Here is a 19,192-nt window from a genome sequence, read left to right on the forward strand (position 1 = left end):
TCTACAGTTGCTAGCCACTTGTGTCAATCTGTGGGTGGACAATGAAGGTAGAAATGGATAAAATTGTCTCACTGTCAGATGAAGAAAATATCCCCGAACTACAGAAATACCTTTCAACCCTGACCGATGACCAGGTAAGTTATTTTACAAACTAAGGGCGACACGTTTGGAAATTCCAAAGTCATGTCTGTTTTACCTATAAAATACTCTTACTATCTATCAAACAATGTTTAGCTCATCAACACGATTACCAATAGTGCACTGAAGGGCAAGAAGGTTGGGACCATAATAAAAGGCATATTTAAAGGTTTGTACACATTCATTCTTGTAAGTGTGAAACATCGCAAGATAGCTAAGGTAATATAATTCACTCATACACCATGTCAGAATCATTTAACATATATGCATAACTTCTGCTTGATAATAAGGTATGTAATAAATGTAGAGTTTGTGCTTGTTGTTTAGGTTCTCCACCCAGCTCCACTGCTGGGGCAAATCGTAGACTTCTCCTGTATCAGCACTGCATCCCTCTGTGTGAGTCTGGGGATCTTCAGACTGAGGTGGCAGCAGATATCATTGGGTTGCTTATGCTGGAGGTATTTATGTTATACAGAAGTTGTTATAGATTAGATGTACACTATATCCAAATATGGTTTAATGTAATCAAAGTGAAACATGGATTTACAAATTAAAATATGTTGATTTTGTGTAACTGGTTGATTAAATCAAATAAGTGTGTTTTGGAACTACGCTTTTGGGTCTACTTGATTTTTGTGCTTGTAACAGTTTTTTTTCTCCTGATCTGACTTGCAATCCTATCATTTATAACTACTTGAATTAGATAAGTAGAAATATATTGTGCCACTTTCTTTTCTTCATATGAATGAGAATGACTGTTTTAATATAATACACAGACTCATACACTATCCGGGCCATCTCTTGCAACACTGGGGTCTCTTTTTGTTGATGCCATCAAAGTGGGGAAAATGAGCAGTGGGAAATCTCTGGAACTGTTTCCTACAGTTCTTACTGCACTTGCAGCATGTGAAGCCTTGTCTTATGGCAAAGGTACTTTGTGATCAACATTGTTGTCTAACGTAATATCACATATGTCACAATCTATAAGGTCTAAAACACAATTTTTTATTATAACTTTAGGGGAACTCAGTGGTGAGGAGTATAAGAAGCAGCTGATTAACAGCCTCTGCTCGAGCAGGTGAGGACATGTCTCATTTGATATATATAGTGATATGCAAATATATACTGTAAATGTTTTTCGTAGTATTTTATTATTTAGATGCCAGTTCATGCCTAATTTATTAGAAATTACATGGTCATGTAATGAAAGGGATCATGATGAAGTACCTCAGTGCCAACGTCTTTTGTGCTGTTTTAGTCCAATTACCAGTTTGTGATGTAGAGATTAAATGATTTGCAGATGACTGAAAAATATTTTTATTTACATTACATGGTCTTTTTCATGCAGATGGGATCCACAGTGTGTCATCCACTTGACAACCATGTTTAGGTAGGACTTTGTTATTTTAAGTTCATTGCATGCTTTAACATTATTTCTGTTTCCATCATAATAGAATTTATTTCAATATTGGTGTATTTTACATTTTTTAGTTCCTTTTAAAATGTTTTACTGTGTCTGCCTCATTTTAGGGATGTGCCTTTGTCATCAGAGGAGTTGCAGTTTGTGGTGGAGAAAGTATTGAGGATGTTCAACAAACTAGATCTGCAGGAGATCCCACCACTGGTTTACCAGCTGCTGCTTTTGTCTGCAAAGGTGTGTGACAATGTGTCTTCAACAACATGTTACATTTCTGTTTCTGTTAGTCATCTAAATGCCGGTCTTGTTCTTTGCCTGTTAGGGTTGTAAGAAACAAGTCCTGGACGGAATCGTAGGTTATTTCAAGGAGCAGGACGCTCGCCAAGACGAGGAGCAGAAACATGGAGAGTGAGTGTTTCATATACTGCAAGTGGGATTTACTATAGTCACACTACATCTTTCTGTAAACTTTCCATTTACTGACTGTCTGTTTTTTTTTTTTTTTTTTTTGTCTTTTTTTAACTTGTACACCCGCTTCTCAGGAGCCTGGATCTAGAGGTTCAGTCTATTCCACAGGACCAGCTAAGGCATGTAGAGGGCACTGCTATCCTCCACATAGTCTTTGCTATAAGACTAGACCATGAGCTTGCAAGGGAATTTCTTAAAGGCTTTAAGGTTATGTATAATATCGCTCATCTGTTCGTTGTTTTAATAGTTTGAGAATTGTTTGTTATATTTGTAAGGATAGTCTGTGTCATAGATATTGATTTTCATTTTTGCAGACATCGTATGCAGACTTGTGTCCTTTCAGTGTTGCCCTGTTGCTCTCAGTGGCACGTATCCAGCGTTACGAAGAGCAGGTTAGAAATCTACACTACACACTACTTCCTGTACTCAGTAGTCTTAATTCATGTTATCTTTCCTATTCATTTGTGTTAATCATTTCATTTTTGATGATGATGATTGATGATGATTTTTTTGCAAGGTATTTGAACTTTTGAAAGGGGCCATCATCAAGAGCTTCAAGGACGAGCAGCTACAACAGGGGTCAAAGTTACTACAGGACCTCCTACCTGGGCACTGCAGTGTGGCTCAGATGATACTGGATACAGTCCAGAACAGGTAAGAAGAGCAAAATGTTGATTTATGCATTCTATTTGACACCTTCAACAGAAAAACTTGGTGTGTTTCATTCTCCATGATTTCTTTCAAAAAGAGGTAATGCCCCTCTGTGGCAGCTCGTGGTCTGTGGTGCCGCTGCAGGGGAGGGGGACGCACCTGAGCGGCATTTGCAATCACCCCTCTCCAGCATAAAGAGTTTGTACTGGGTGCTGTCAGTTGTTGTTGTTGGTATGTGTCACTCTGTGAGCTGCGGAGCTGCGGCCGACTGTGTGTGTCTACAGTGTACAGTGGTGCCAAAACCCAGGAGGGGGGGCACGGCAGACCCAGGACCAGAGCTGACAGCCACACAGCGAGAGCAGTCGGCAGTGTCACGCCGCCAGCAGGAAGAACTCCAGGACCAGATCGAGCGCGGGGTGCAGGTGATTGAGAATCTCGGATCCGGTCCTGGCTGACACCGCCGCTACCCCCCACCGGCGTTCCCCGACAGCATGGGAGTGGAGGAGGGCCGGACTGTTCCGGCTCCCCAGATAAGGGCACTGTAGCAAGCACACGGTGACATGTACATGCTGTTCAGCATACTTTATTCACCAATTTTCTCACGGTTGCTGTACACACACACAGTCAGCTGCAGCTTCGCAGCTCACATCCCAACACATACCAACAACAACAACTGACAGGACCCAGTATAGACTCTTTATGTCGACGAGGTGTGATTGCAGATGCCCCTCAAGTGTATCCGCCTCCCCTGCAGCGGCACCGCAGACCACACCCTGCTACACCCTCAATAAAAATAAATGACATGGTACAACACAAACAGTATTTGTATTTTAACCTCTCACATGAGGTCTACGTTTCCATCCATATAGTGTGTTCGGATGGGATCATGTTACCCAAGGGCTAGTGCAGCTGGGCTTCTTCCTGATGGATGCATTTGGACCCAAACCTGGACCATTTGGCAAGGCCTCGGAGGGCTCTCTTGCTGTAGCCCGAACACCAACTCAACAAGCGTGTAAGCTAGGAGGACAGGTGCTTCTCCAGGGCTTTAAGGTAACATTTTTTGTTAAAATTTTATGTTATGAAGTATTGTAAATAAAGGATTTTCAATTTCATGCAAATATTGTGTATTTTATGTCTTTAACAGATGCATGAGCCTATCAGGGGAGAGATATTGGAGCAGGTCTTAAATCGACTGGTCACAAAGACAGCCTCACCTGTCAATCATTTCTTAGGTAACACAACCTCTAGACAGCAGGGTTAAGTTGTAGATTCACATCAGCACTTTATGACTTTATAGACTATGTTTTGAGAGGTTTTTTTTATTCTTGTGTTTTAATGTTTTTTTTTTTCTTCTTCAGACCTTTTCTCTGATATTGTGGTCTCTGCCCCAATGATCCTTCTGGAGTCATCCTCTAAGGTGACAGAGACATTCGACCACTTGTCATACCTGCCTTTGGCCACCGTTCAAGGTCTACTCAAAGCTGTCCAGGTACCTAAACAGGCCAACAGATACACATAAATGCTCTAGAGGTTTCTATTGTGTAATCGTTGGTTTCTGTTTAATCTTCAGCCCCTGCTCAAGGTCAGCATGTCCTTGAAAGATGCTTTAATTTTAGTTCTTCGCAAGGCCATGTTTTCCAGGTTTGTGCTACTTTATTCTTAACACAGCTTTAAAATGCAATTAAAGAAGGGTGGCTTATACTAACCAACCCCCTTACTTGACTCTACTAGCCAACTGGATGGTCGGAAGTCTGCAGTGACAGGCTTCTTGTTGCTGCTGAAGAACTTCAAAGTGTTGGGCAGCTTGGCCTCGAGTCAGTGTAGCCAGGCAATCTCCTCCAGCCAGGTACAGTTGCAGTAAAACTCTGCATACTTTACATACATGCTTCTAGAAAGTGTGCTAGAAACACTCTGCAGGTGTGAAACCGTCTAATTTTTTGGTTTGTCTTTCTGTCACAATTCATAGATCCAAGTGGATGTTCACTCGCGCTACAACTCAGCTGCCAATGAAGCATTCTGCTTGGAGATCCTCAGCAGTCTGCGTCGCTGCCTCAGCCAGCAGGCTGATGTGCGCCTCATGCTCTATGAGGTCAGAAGCATTTTTTTAATGTCATGTCTTATTATGTTTATCAGTGTGAAGAAAGGGCTAGAGAGATGAACCTGGGATAGTTAGTGGATACATTTTACAAAGGATGTTGAATATGAAGCTGGCAGGCATAAGAAAAAGAGAAATACTACAGAGAAGGTTCATAGATGTAGTGAAGGAGGACATGAAGGGGGACGGTGTGAAAGAGGTGGATGCTAGAGATGGGGTAAGATGGAGGCAGATGATCTGCTGTGGTGATCCCTAAAGGGAAAAACGAATCTGAGTTAACCATTACTCTTTCGTTATTTATGTGTATAGATGCGGTTTAGCTGTAAAAATGTTACTTTCATACTGAAAAAGAAAATTCTTGTGGTTTTTAAGGGTTTTTTTGATGTTCTTCGTCGTAACTCGCAACTTGCAAGCTCCATCATGCAGACCCTTTTGTCACAGGTATGTATATGTATGAGTTAATTGCATGCTGTCTTAGTTATAATGGACTTGATGATGTATCAGAAGCTTGCTTGTCCTCAGCTGAAGCGGTACTACGAGCCTGAACAAGACCTCCTGCCCCCAGTCAAACTGGAACCATGCATCACTGCTCATGGAGACCAAGTCTACCTCCAGGAGCCTCTGGTACTCTTGTGTGCACTGTACCATATTTGCAAGTGTGTTTTAGTTCGACTGATATGCGAGCTATAAATAGTGTTATGTTTCAGGCCCATCTGCTGAGCTGTACTATACACTGCTTGATGTGGCTGCAAAACACACGCCAGTCAGCCAACCCCAATGCCGATGACAGTGACGGTGATGAGGAAGAGGAGGAAGGATACCGGTCGGACCTACATGCTATTCTAGAGAGTATGACAAGACGCATGATCAAGTGCGAACTAGAAGACTTTGAACTGGTATGTCTTGAGAGCAAGAGCAAGCAGCTTCTTTGTCCTTAGCAGATTTCAGATTATTCTGCTCATCCTTGCTTTTACATTGGCTCTTACCCTGGTCTGTTCCAATATTGCTAAGTCTTATAATGTGTGTAATACTGATCAGGACAAGTCGGCTGAGTTTTCAATGGGATCCAGTGTTGGAGTGAAGAATAATATCTATGCTGTGCTGGTGATGGGAGTGTATGAGGTCCTCATGGAGTATAACTTTATCAAAGCCAACTACAGGTAACAAGCACCTGTTTTTGAATTGTGCATTTTGTAAAAGTGTTGTTGTGTTACACAGTTAAATTTATAAACCCACAGCAACTGTTCAGGTCACTAAGTTTACTGACTGATACACAGAGCCAGCACTCCCCCTATAGCTGACTTCATAGAAGTAACACAAAAATACTGGGATCTTTACCAAAATAAAAGTTTAACAAAGTTAATCATCCTAATTTAATTATGCATCATACAAAACATATGCCATATTATGCAGTGGGGATTTCTTTTTATAATTTACCGTTGTATCTTCCCCCGTTTCTTGCAGTAAAAGGTGCTTTGAGGAGATCATCGAGCTGTTCAGCCGTTACCACAAGCTGTCTGAGATCCTGAAGGAGAAGTCTGGAAAGGGTCGGGTGCCCTCACACAAGACCCCCCGCAGTTTATTCTCAATGGGCATCATATCAACATTGATCACTGTGCTCTTCAGGTAAATGGTTTCTTTAGCGTTGTTTACATGGACTACTAGTAGATCTGTGGAATTTAATAAAATCAGTTATTTATAGTTTGCAGCTGATTGTACGCACTCTGATTGTTTAAATCTATTCATTAAAATGCTAATTAGAAATACTATGCAAACTTGGAAAGTCAAATTCCATGGATAAGAATTAGAAATGGTAAATAAGGACAAATATTCTTTTGCAGGGATAACACTCAGAGCAGAGAGGAGGCTCTCTCAGTACTTCGTTCAAATGGAGAGTTTGTGCGTTATATACTGAGCGTGGTTGTGCAGAAGATCCAGCAGCTGGATGAAACGGGACACACAGACGGCCCAGATGGACAGAACGCAGACAAGACTTTCCGCTTCCTCTGTGACACGACCAGGTAGAAATCTCTTGGGCTAAATGACAGCACAGGATTTGTTTATTATAATACTTATAGGACCAAAAATGAGAATAAACGATCTCTGTCTATGTCTCTTTATAGTGTCCTGATGTGGCGTTACACGAACATCCCCAGCGTGGTTGAGGAGGGGGGAAAGAAGGAGAAGCGCTCCAGTTTGTCTCAGCTGTGTCTGGAGGGTTTGCTCAGGATCTTCACAACCTGCCAACAACGCTACCCAGACAAGATGGCCCAGCTGCTCTCTACCATGGGTTGGACAAGTAGTGAAAAAGCAGTACATTTTGTAGCAACAAAAAATATGCAAGAATTAATCATTATGTGTTTCTTTGAAATGATGCAGAAAATTGCACAGAGCAAGATGACGAAGGTGATGTTGTAGAGATGAACTACTTTTACATCCGACAGTTTCAGGTGCTTCTGATTTAACACTAAATAATACAAGAAAACTGTGTTTATTAAGTATGACATGTTTGCTAAAATCCAGTTTTCTTTGCCCGTCAACAGAGGGCGCTGTTCACACAGTTAAGTGGAGGTGAGGAAGACTTTAACAGCAAAGAGGCTCAGCTTCTGGTCAGCATCCTAAGCGTACTCTCGCGCCAGCTAAAGCCCTCCTCCCAGCAGGTAAATTTATTTTTAAATGCACTCCACCGAACAAATTAACATACTCCTGTTCTAATTCACTAATATCTAATTAACAGTTTGTTCAGATGATCACGTGGACTGTGAAAATCTGCAAAGAGACCAGTTTTGGTAAGTTATAGTTTACTTAACCTCTGTGTCTATATTAGGTGCATATTAGGTGCCATTTCCTGATGTGTGTATGTGTGTGGGGGTTTTCTCTCCCTTTAGAGGATTCTGCCTTCTGTAAGGGGCTGCTCTCTCTCCTCTTCAACCTTCATGTTCTCTATAAGAGTCCTGTAGGCCTGCTGCTGGAGCTCTGCCAAGACATCCACAGCGAACTGGGAGATATTGATCAGGTACGAACAATTTTTCTTTGCAGTGTTCAGAGCACAATTTGGCATTAAACTATACTGATACTGTTATTACTGCAATTCATTTAATTATATAAAACTGTACACACAGCTAGAGTTGATAGACAGACTATATTGCCAAAAGTATTCATTCACTCATCCAGATCATTGAATTCAGGTGTTCCAATCACTTCCATGCCCACAGGTGTATTAAATCCAGCACCTAAACATGCAGACTGCTTCTACAAACATTTGTGAGAGAAAGGGTTGCTCTCAGGAGCCACCCGTGCAACAAGTCCAGCTGTGAAATTTCCTTGCCAGCAAATATTCAATTGTGAACTGTTACTGGTGTTTTATCAAAATGACTGGGATTGGGAAGTAGTTGGCCACGTAAAATCATAGAGCAGCGTCAGCGGATAATGAGGCACATAGTGCGCAGAGGTCGGCAACTTTCTGCAACATTGATCACTACGGACCTCCAAACTTCAGATAAGCTCTGGAAGACTTGTAGAGAGCTTCATGGAATGGGTTTCAGTGACCAAACAGCTGCATCCAAGCCTTACATCACCAAGTGCAATGCAAAGCATCATATGTAGTGGTGTAAAGCACATCACCACTGGAGTCTAGAGCAGTGGTGACGTGTTCACTGGAGTGACAAATCGGGCTTCTCCGTCTGGCAATCCATCAGACGAGTCTGGGTTTGGCGGTGGTATGGTGCATGCCAAGACATTTTAGACAGTTTCATCCTCCGAACTTTTCGGGAACAGTTTGGGGCTGGCCCCTTTCTGTTCCAGCATGACTCCATACCTGTCCATAAAGGCATGGATGAGCCAGTTTGGTGAGAATCTGACTGGCCTTCGGAGTCCTGACCTAAACCCAAGAGAACATCTTTTGAATGAATTGGAGCAGAGATGGTGAGCAGGCCTTCTTGTCCAACATCAGTGTCTGACCTCACAAATCCACTTCTGGAAGAATGCTCAAAATTCCTATAAACATACTCCCAAACCTTCTGAAAGCCTTCTCAGATGAGGTGAAGCTGTTATAGCTGCAAAGCTGGGCCAACATCATTTGAAACATTATGGATTAAGAATGAAATGTCACTCAAGTTCATATGAAAGAATTTAATGATCAGTCATCAGTGTACTATTTTAAATCCAAGTTTCTTTCCCACAGTACACTGATGACTGTAACCTTCATACACCCACATTAAAGTGCATTTGTGAACTAATTTCTTTTATTTGTTTTCCTGTCTCAGGATGTGGAGGTGGAAAAGCAGTCTAATTTTGCCATTGTCAACATGAAAACCGCTTCAACAGCAGCAGTAAGTGTTGGTTTTCTGACTGACTGGCTGTGAGAGTTATGCCTTTGCTTATCCCGCTCACCTTCTTCTTCATGTTAATGTCTTGTCCCAGCTGCTGGTCCTGTCTCAAGTTGACAGAGTGCTTGATGAAGTGGACTGGCTTATTGCCAGGAAGAAAAGTCAGACAGCTTCTGACAAATTGGTCTGTGGTAAGAAGCCTTTCACACTGATGCTCACTTTGATTAATGCTGAGGAGGAAGAAATGCATTTGTCAGCAAGTGGTGCTGTGTTTCATAAATGTGTAGGTGAAGCCACACAGACTGCAGGTCGGCAGGACCCAGTTGAGAAAGCAGTGACGCTGCAGCTTGGGACTCTCTTAACGGCGCTAAGTGAGCTGGTCCAGACGGCGCTCCTGCTGGGCACCTGCACCGTTACACTCTTAAGAGAACTGACCCGCACGTATACCATCCTCACCACGCTGGTCAAATATGTGCGTATTTGTCAACTTGATGTTCTGAGTGAAAATGTCAGGGCAGCTTGCAGAGTGTAACATTACATTTTCTTCATTTTACTTTAGTACATCCAGGTGTGTGCCAGCCAGCACGGGTCGCTGCCAGCTCGCTTTGAGAAGCTGGTGAGTCCAAGCTACTGTCACCTGGCTCAAATTTTCCCATATAGATCTAACGTCATACTAATCTAATGTTTCATATTTGCAGGTCAAACTATCTGGCTCCCACCTAACACCACAGTGCTATTCTTTTATCACATATGCTCAGGTATTAGCATGGTTCAGTTGTCCAGCTCCATTGCATTAATGTTTTGTTGTTACAAAAATGACACAAGATGCTTTTTATTCCTCTTAGAGTGGAGATATCAGTGCTGGAGGTGCAGATGACAAAAAGAAAAAGAGAAGGAATGACGTGAACACCGGTGCTTCTGTAAGGCCTCTTATAAATTTAATGAATAAAGGGACTGAACAATACAAATTTTGTTTTTATAATAATGAAATATATGCATACAAAGAAATATAAACAAGTCTGTTATGTTTTTCCTCTTGGAAGGCAAAACTTTTGCGTGAGACTAAGGCTATCCCCAACCTGATCTTCAGCATTGAGCAGTATGAGAAGTATCTCATCACACTCTCAAAGAAATCAAAGGTTTGTGTAAATATTGAAAAAATATATACATTATTTTTTTTTAACTCTGCAGGCCTCTGAACACTGTAAAATCTATCTGCATGTTTTTCCAGGTAAACTTGATGCAGTACATGAAGCTGAGCACTTCGAGAGATTTCCGCATCAATGCCGCTACTCTGGATGCAGCCCTGCAGGAACAGGATGACAGTCAGGAGGTAAGCGCTAGCTCAGCTCCACAGGAGCTTCAATACTGTTCAACATACACAACAGCCTCTTCTCTCCACTTTTACTTTATTATACGAGTCCATAAAACTGACTCCATATCCACACTGTTCCCACTGTTGAAATGTGCATGTAGCTTGATGCTTTGAATGCTCTGAGCTAAAACTAGATCATTTTTCCCTTCAACACCCTCTCTTTGTTTGTTTGTCTTTGTTCTTCCATTGTTCTCAGACCACAGAGTCACAGGACACCACCGAGACACAAGAACCCAAACAGAAGAAGAGGAAACAGTGAGGTCATACTGGGCACCACTGCTACACACACGCACACACGTCCAGACTGCAGCAGCGGGTGAACGGTGTCCTGGCAGTTGTATGTTTGGAATAAAAGCTGTCTGGTCCACAAAGAGCTATCTCCCTTTGTTTAGAGAGCCTTTAGTGATGTCGATGATTTGGTAGATGTCCAAGGCCTCACCTGTGGAAAGTTTGCACACATTATTTAGTATTCTGATTGTGTTCCTCAAGTTCACTTTATCAAAAAACCTTCTTGCATTTCCAACCCCAGTTTATATCTGTCTTTGTCTTGATTACTTTAAAATAGTCATTTCTAATTTGGCTTATTTAGAAATTTGAAACTTATTTGATTTACTTCCTTTAAGGAAATTTGTGATAAACAAGCTGTGCTGTTGATTTGCTTAAAATTCTTGAAGACTAGCTGAATACTGTGTGGTCATGCTAAGAGGTGGATTTAATTACTTTCCATATACATTATTGTATTTTAAAGAGATGTTTAGTCCAACTTTTCTAACGTGTTAAAACAAATTGCTCTGTACACGAGCATTTTTGTAGCTTTAAGTGCTAGAGCTAAATTGCATGTTCTTGCGTCTGAATTTGTTACATTTAGATTTTGTAATGAGACAAGCTGTCCTGTCTTTCCTGTGCACTTTGTATAAGAAACATTTGTATAATAAATATACTACTCTTAATTTTAGAAGAAGGCTGGTGATGGTGTGCAGAACTCACCAGGCGGTAGACCATACTTTCGTTCCACACCTGTGGGATTGGAGGGAGTCACACAGTCCATGTTGACCTCCTTCCTCAAACACTGGTCAATGTCAACTGCACTGAAGAAGGCTACAGACTGGGGAAGGTCCTGCATGCCTAAAGCATGAGCAAACATACTCCTGCAGGAATAGAAACACAGTAACCATCCATTATAGAGCACACATTTTGTCAGTGAGAATATACGGTCAGCTAAGAGCACACCTTGTAAGGAGGTTTGTGATTTGAAGTGCCAGAGCTGCTCGGTAACGGTCTTCACTGCGGATCAGGTACCGCACCTCATCATGGATGCTGATGCAGAAGCGGCCATCAATGTTATACTCCTCAATGAGCCACTTCATGACCACCAACATCAGATGGAGGTAGTCCACTGCAGAGCTCTGAACCACCCAGTTCACTCTGCTGGTGATAAACTGAAAGGAGACATTAATGAAGAGTTTATTTTGCCATTTAGAGCCTTCCGACTGACCTCTTGAGTAATGCATTGGTCGTTCGTTGTATTGGCAAAACAAATCATATCCCTTTAAATACTCAGATTAAATCATATATATATATTATACTCCTGTTGCCAGCTTTAGTCAGTCACCTCATCTTTAACCGCCTTGGGCTCCAATGCTCTGCTGATCCTGCAGCCTAGAACAGGAGTGGCCGGGTTCTTTGAATGGGCTATACTCTCCAGCTTATTGAACATGTCCGACTCAGTACCTCCAGCCCACAGACGCTTCCCAACAATATCCCATCTTTTCCGTCGAGAACTGAGATGGTGTCAGGAGCACAAAAAAAGCAAAATTGAAGAGGAGAGCACTTGAGAGGAGGATATTCATGGACACTAAATGGGTTATTGCAAGCCAGGCACTTGTGAATGTTTGTGTTTTGCGTTCTCACGATTGTGAAGCCACTCTAGTGATCCTTCGCAATTCTTGGAGGGAGACGCTTCCATCTTCCTCCCGCTCCACATCTATACCCAGTTCATTCACCAGCCACTCGCCGTCCTCTGACAAATGATATCTGACAAATACAAACACCTGTCTTTTTATAGCAGATAACCACCTTAAACATATTCTGCAGCAGAACGAAAACCACGAATCAACATATAAACATTACCTGATGCTGCTGAAGTGAAGCAGAGCAAAGTTACACAGGTTTAATCAGACACACAGCTAAGTGTTTTCCAATTTCGCAAAATTTTAAGAAGTCTAAATTTCTCCAGTATTGAACAGCAGAAATGAGGCTTTGTCGGAAGTCAGTTAAATTTAAAAAAAAAAAAAAAAAACAGCGTCCGACAGCACTGCAGACTTGTGCGTAATAAGCAAGCAAATAATGCAGAAAACAGATTTAGATAGGAAACTGTTCTTGAAGTGCACTAAGAGAGAGAGAGCTGTGCATGAAGTGTCATTTTACCGTGGCGGAAGCAAAACAGCAAAAGTAAGAGGGAATTCATGACGATGTTTATGTGAAGCGAAATGTGAAGCGTAGTTTGGATCTTCTTTTGCTGCTGATTCAGTCAAATTTGGCTGGAGAGAGACAAAGCCTACAACTCCAAAATCTAGCGCCAAAAAACACGTAAACACAATGCACGGACCCACCGACGCATCAGAATCTGTGAGCTGTCGGCTCGACGGCGTGTCTGTGTACGTGCACGGTGAGAAAGCCGAAATCTCACTGATTCTTATCCGTCGGCGGTTCCGCACTTTGTGTTTAGGTCTTTGTGCAGAATCTGTGTACCTGCTCTCATTTACATTTTTAGCTGTTTGGAGGTTGTCAAAATTTTGTGAGGTTTAACCTGAGATTCTGGCGTTTCAGACAAAATAAATTTATATATAAGAATCGATTCAGGATTTTAATGAATCGATATCGCGTTATTCAAGCTAGAATCGATTTGAATCGGAAAACTGATAATCAAAACCCACCCCTACGTTGAACTTACCTGCGTATACCTTTTGTTAGGGCGTACATCTGTCTGGCCTTACTGGCAGCTTCTGTCTGACTGAGGCGGTGGTTGAACTGCATGAGCAACCTCTCAGCAAAGGGCTGCCCTGCGCCATATATGCGTCCATAATTGAACACCTTTGCATGCTCTCGGCTGATGCCCACAGCATCAGCGGTACGGCTGTGCAGGTCAGTGCCTTGACTCTTTTTTCCCTGGAGGGTCATCCAGCCAAATGCTGTACAACCTAAACCACAGAGAGACATATGCAGCATTGTCATTAAAGACACACAACAAAGTCTCCTTCTGTAGATTTCTTTAGAACCAATACTGTCATACCGTGCATGCCTGCAAAGTGAGCCTCTCCAAGCACTGCGGCAATCCACAACTCTTGTGAATCTACATCTGCACCTATCAGGTGATATCCAGGTGGTACCTGCACCATGGCCTTTAGCTCACTGCCTACCCGATCCCGCTGTTGACACAGAATAAAGCCCATACAGAATTATTCTAGTGTCTGGTCAGTATTTTCAGACTTATCCAGATTAGCGCGTCGGCTCTGCTTCTTACCCGTGCATTACTGGCAGTCAACCACGTTGGCTCCACAGCCCTACGTGTTACCGTTCCAGCAGTAATGACCTGAGGTAATATGGCACCATGCTGGCCCTCCTCATCAAAGTCTTTGTGTCTTTGGGGAAATGTTACATTCATTACAGTCATTACTTTGTCTAATCAATCGATCTATTTTTTAAAATATATCAGACAAACCTGCTGACAGAACGGGGAAGCTCTCCTTTTCTGAGCCACAGCACCATCTGAGAACTATGAGAAGAACATTTTTTAACCATTTTAGCATTACTAAAGTTTATTTGTTATTGAGTTACTTTGATTAACTGCGATGGGAGTACCTTATACGTTTATGGGCATTCCTCCAGAAAGACATCATTTTGTTGATTTCCAGAGCTCGTGTTGCATTGGTGCCACCTCTTCCTGCTCTCAGAGTGCCATCCTCCATCTTGGCTAGGAAGTCCTTGGAGAACGGACTGCCGACATTGTTGTGATTGCCATCCTTTAAACACAAATAATTGGTCAGAAGGTAAAAATAGCTTGGTGGAACAACACTGTGCCAATGATTTATATAAATAATAACAATTCACCTTATGAGGTAATTTGAAAAACCAGCAACCTGGTATATCGACATCATTGTAGGGGCCGTTTCCATGGTGATAATGGCAATGACTCCCCTCTTTCATATAATGTGGATCTGTAGACTAATGTTGGTAAAGAATACAAAGTATGTTATAAACAAATCATAGTGAAACACTAAACCTGACACAATAGGTGTAATTTACATTTACAAGCCCGTGCACTCACCCTGTTTTTGTTCTTCTCTGCACTTTTTCTCATTCTGAGGGCGTTTTCCTCCATCAGGCTTTCCAGGGAACTTAATTCCTCCACCTATACATGACAATAAGAAAAAAACATTGTTAACTTAGATGTGTTATCCATTCAGAGCATGTAGCCCCGATCAATCAACTCCAACCACAACCACGTATTACTGTTGATACTGAAGAAAAGGGCTAAATTTGATGAAAGATTTTTGCAAATTCCAACAGTCTGTAGTGCATGCGGTATCTGTTTGAAGCATGTTGCAATATTCTATGCAAAATTCTCCAAAAATGATGGTATATTATGTACCTTTGTCCACACCGTGCTGTCTGTCAACATGAGGTCATCTGAAGGGACTGAGTCCAGATAGTCCGGTCGCTCCTTGCTATGCTGCTCACAGTACTCTTTGTACACACTTTCAATAGCTCTGTGAAAAACAACAAAACTTAATACACTGTTAAAAATCTCCAGCCATCAATGATCGTCCTGCTAAGATCAGGTCATGATGTGAAAGCACCCTGCCATGTTTTTACTTTAAGAGCAGTATGTGATTCACCTGTCGGGACACACGGGACCGGTGTTTTCCTCCTGGGAATCAAGGTTATCCCTGCGTCCAGGTACCAGATACCCCCACCCGTGTTTCTCTGTGTAATGCAAGGGGAAACCATCCCAAGTCAAGCCCATCAGTTTAGGTGTCAGTCGCATTTGCAGGGTGATCAGACTGGCTCCAGGTGACCAGCTGTCGTCAGACATCTTCTCACACAGCTTACGATACCACCTAAAGAAGAAAATAAGGAGGAAAAAGAACTGACTTACACCACCAGTGGGAAACAGAACTGGAAATGGCTCCGTGGTGTGTGAGAGTGATCTTACCCTGGATGTGCAGGTAGATGCTGCCTTCTCTTCGGAAGTTGATTCACTGTTTCTTTTAGATTCTCAACAGCTAGCCGGCTGGGGCGAGGGCCATCCATCTCTTCTTCAGATGGTGGACCTGGGTCTAATATAACAAAAATGAATTATCTCTGTTACTTTATTAATATCCTGTGTGCACTGTAGATATATCATACCAATTACACAAATATTCTGAATTAGTGTCTAAGCTCAGACCTTCCTCCCAGTCTGGAAGAGGAGTGGCGATTTGTTTGTTATCTGCTTTTTTGGAGCCTTTTTTCTTGCTGGCTGCAACTTTCTTCTGCTTGAACTCCTGCACGTCCCAATCAAGATCCCAAAGCCAGGGGTCTTCTTTGTATCTTAGTATAAACACACAAACCTTATGCAGTGTAAATGTTTTTAAAGAACCTTCAAAGGTTGACATAAATCAGTGCTGGTCTCACCTGTCATTCTCCAGAAGCTGACATGCATCATCCGCTAGAATCATCAGAGACTTCTTCATCTCTCTCTGGAGCTCTTCATAAACATCTTGAGAATCTTCCAGGTATCGCCCCCAGTTTTGATTGATGGGAAGATAGCTCACACCCATCTCCAGCATCCCTGCAAGCGTCACTGGATGAGGGCACCTTATAAAAACACAGCAGAGACAACACAATTATACAATGCTGTGTTGTGTACATTTGTACACAGAAGATAAAGATAACTATAAAATAGCTGTGGGTTGGGATTTGCTGACCTCTCCATGAAGAGGGGCAGCTGTTCTGTGAAGACCTCATGTGTGGCCTTAACGTCAAGGGCGCAGTATTGCATTAACTCCTGTAGGTGTCAGCAAAATCACATTTATTCTGCCCATGTTTCCCTTCAGGCCAAATGCAAGATCTAATAAATGGTTCATATTAATCAGACACACATTTTGCAACAAAACTGACCTGGAAATTGTTTCTGACATCCGTCATGCTCCCCTTCACAAAGGTCTCTCTGGCTTCTTTCTGTAGTGGCGGCCCTCCCACATACAGAGCATGGACATCAGCCAGATTGTTAATGCTGCTAATGTTCACCCAGTCCCAGGAGCCAATCTGTGCACACAACATCATGTCACACTTATGCCAAGAGACCTTCCAAATACCAAATGATAGCCTCAAAATATTATGTAGGTGAACTGTAGTAGAAAAGGACACAAACCATTGGGCCCTCATGTTTCTTCCCAGCTTTCTTAATGTGTTCCTTGACCTCCTGAAGACCCCTCTTTTTACCCAGCTTACTGGCCATCCACAGTGTGCGCTGGAAGCCAGTTAGCCCTGAAATGGCCATGTGAAGGCTCATAGTGTCCATGAAGCGCACCTTTGAACCCTTATATGGAAGCGAATACAAACATACAAAAGCTACTGGGCATTATTGTGATTCATACAAAAAGGGGTGACCAAAGCATTTTATAAAGTGAGGAGTAAAAGCGACATGTGAGGAATAGGATGTAAACCTTTAATAGGTACTGCTCCTTAATGTGAGCCCGGTCAAAGCTGACATTGTGGCCCACAATCAGTCTCTCCTTCCATTTACCCCCTGGAGGGCGAGCAGAGTTGAAAGGTGTCTCTAGCGGAATGAGATCAGCAAGGGTCAGCTGATTTGACCAGGAGTATCGCTCTTCAATCAGACGCTTACTGCACCACGAGTACCTAGAAAAATAGGACACAGAGATCACTGAGGCACGTACCAGTTATCTTTAAAACTTTTTATTGGTAGCAATTGTTGAATGGAAGACACAATGTTTTAACTATGAAACAACTACAACAACATAAGAATAAAGCAAATGAATGGATTGTTCTATACAACCCGGTCCCATTTTGGCCCATTTCTTACCAGTTGGTTGGAGAAACAGCAACAGCCAGAGTGGGACACTGTCCCTCCGTTGTGCACACCTCCACGTCAAACACGAGAGCTGACTCATCTGGAAAATCTACTTTCTGACTCTCCCCAGTGGGCCCATAGCGTGTCCAGCCAACCTCCCAGCTCCATTCCTGAGGCATGGGTGGTAGCTCTGCCAGTTTCAGCTTGGTGGCAGCCTCAAGGTAGGGAAGGCTCTGTGTCTGGGCCAAGTGACGAAAGTGCTCGTCAATGTCATTGCCATACATTTTGGGGAGTTTCAGGTCGACATCGGGCAACAGTGAGGTGTCCTTTCCCCACAGCTGGTGTTTCTGTAAGTGCCTTACGCTGCGCTGTACAGCCTCCTCTCTGTATTCTGGCTCCAGCCCTCGAAAGATCTGCTCGTGAAGACCTTTTGACAGCATCTGGATGTTAAGGGGGTTCAGGCGGGTTTGTGTGGAGTCCTCGCCCTGAAGTATGTGAGGCTTGGTGGAGCAGAAGCCACGTAGACTCATCCATTGTAAAGAGATACGAGTCCTCTTCAGAGGACAGCGTAACACATGCAGCATCACCTCATGTGGACTTCTCACTCGAGCTGGTAGACATTGATTCACCACTTAATTGACATGACACTGATCAGTCTTGATAATACAGCGTGACGGAGGCAAACTGAGACTTAATGCAGCTTTATCTAGGCACCACAGAGCCTCTATACACGATTAAATTTGTACTTTCCTACTGCTGAGTGTCTTACAGCCTTCTCTGTGGTTTTGTGAGCCTCTATTATCACTTGCTTGCACTTTGATATTTCACTCAGGTGTTACTAAAATGTGTATAAATTAACTAAACTTTTGCAATAATGCTGCTAGACACAGATGAAACGTGAACTACGTAGCTAATTCTATCATTTTACCCACCGAATTATAAACGTAGAAAGCTGGTTGCCTCACCTTTTCATATTATGGTAGCTGTTGCACTACCGACACTTCAACGCATGTTTACTTAGCGCACACATGAAGCTACGCTAACGTTTCAGTAACTTAGCAAAAGGCAGTTTTTAATCTAACTATGTTTTATTCTAAAAACACCCCAGCTGATCAGTTTTATCGTGTTATGTATCCGAAAAGATATTTTTGAAATCATTACAGAGTAAATGATAGCTACCTTAGCGTTCCTTCTCGTGGGGTTGTATGCCTAAAGCCAAACAAATCGTTAGCGCCACCGTGCGGGCTGGATGACTTTTTTTTCTAGCAGTGGTATTTCAGAAAGAACTGATTGAATGAACACAGCGGACAGCGATTCGATTACGTAGCATGGATAGCGCTAGAATATTCATTTTAAAAAGTGCTATACACGAATACCACAGGGACTGTGAAGAAAATGTTAAAAGTGCAAAATACTAATAACGAGACCGCAATGTGGGCCGCGTGGCCTAATGGATAAGGCGTCTGACTTCGGATCAGAAGATTGCAGGTTCGAGTCCTGCCGCGGTCGTGTGTTTTTGTTGTATTTGTGGTCCAATTCATTCGGAATTGCCCTTTTAACTGAAGTGTAGCGTAGTTGTCAAAATTTATCGGAAAAACACAAAACGCTTTTCCGCAGACAATATGTAAGGTATGTGAAGAAT

The 19,192-nt window shown here is 42.5% G+C and overlaps 2 protein-coding genes and 1 non-coding gene across 4 annotated transcripts; 2 read left to right on the top strand and 1 right to left on the bottom strand.

Moving 5' to 3' along the window:
• Positions 1-41: 41 nt before the first annotated feature.
• Positions 42-10,758, top strand: fanci (FA complementation group I). Its single transcript, XM_063479940.1, has 37 exons — positions 42-134; positions 235-307; positions 466-596; positions 915-1,068; positions 1,159-1,216; positions 1,487-1,528; positions 1,669-1,792; positions 1,878-1,963; positions 2,098-2,230; positions 2,338-2,415; positions 2,541-2,677; positions 3,544-3,724; positions 3,819-3,906; positions 4,033-4,163; positions 4,245-4,315; positions 4,406-4,520; positions 4,641-4,763; positions 5,142-5,210; positions 5,292-5,393; positions 5,477-5,665; positions 5,808-5,929; positions 6,234-6,395; positions 6,611-6,790; positions 6,893-7,079; positions 7,163-7,219; positions 7,313-7,429; positions 7,507-7,558; positions 7,658-7,785; positions 9,035-9,100; positions 9,192-9,288; positions 9,385-9,569; positions 9,657-9,713; positions 9,796-9,855; positions 9,943-10,017; positions 10,141-10,236; positions 10,329-10,430; positions 10,678-10,758. Exons 1-37 carry the CDS (start codon positions 42-44, stop codon positions 10,729-10,731), a joined length of 3,975 nt encoding a protein of 1,324 aa, XP_063336010.1. The 3' UTR covers positions 10,732-10,758.
• A 41-nt stretch (positions 10,759-10,799) lies between these two features.
• polg (polymerase (DNA directed), gamma) lies at positions 10,800-18,762 on the bottom strand. Of its 2 annotated transcripts, XM_063479941.1 has the most exons (23): positions 18,730-18,762; positions 17,563-18,160; positions 17,183-17,378; positions 16,888-17,055; positions 16,635-16,781; positions 16,442-16,521; positions 16,149-16,331; positions 15,922-16,064; positions 15,688-15,811; positions 15,371-15,592; positions 15,124-15,241; positions 14,800-14,883; positions 14,583-14,696; positions 14,334-14,494; positions 14,194-14,247; positions 13,996-14,113; positions 13,765-13,900; positions 13,426-13,672; positions 12,384-12,506; positions 12,085-12,253; positions 11,703-11,911; positions 11,460-11,620; positions 10,800-10,911 (listed from the first exon to the last, which is right to left on the bottom strand). In XM_063479941.1, exons 2-23 carry the CDS (start codon positions 18,132-18,134, stop codon positions 10,847-10,849), a joined length of 3,594 nt encoding a protein of 1,197 aa, XP_063336011.1. In that variant the 5' UTR covers positions 18,135-18,160; positions 18,730-18,762; the 3' UTR covers positions 10,800-10,846. The 2 variants fall into 2 exon arrangements, with proteins under 2 accessions (XP_063336011.1, XP_063336012.1); XM_063479942.1 differs by lacking the exon at positions 18,730-18,762 and having other exon boundaries at positions 17,563-18,713.
• Positions 18,763-18,986: 224 nt separating this feature from the next.
• trnar-ucg (transfer RNA arginine (anticodon UCG)) lies at positions 18,987-19,059 on the top strand. The gene has a single exon. It is a non-coding gene; the product is annotated as a tRNA-Arg (tRNA).
• Positions 19,060-19,192: the final 133 nt, after the last annotated feature.

The sequence above is a fragment of the Pelmatolapia mariae genome, linkage group LG7 (assembly GCF_036321145.2).
Source record: "Pelmatolapia mariae isolate MD_Pm_ZW linkage group LG7, Pm_UMD_F_2, whole genome shotgun sequence".
Lineage (NCBI taxonomy): Eukaryota > Metazoa > Chordata > Actinopteri > Cichliformes > Cichlidae > Pelmatolapia > Pelmatolapia mariae.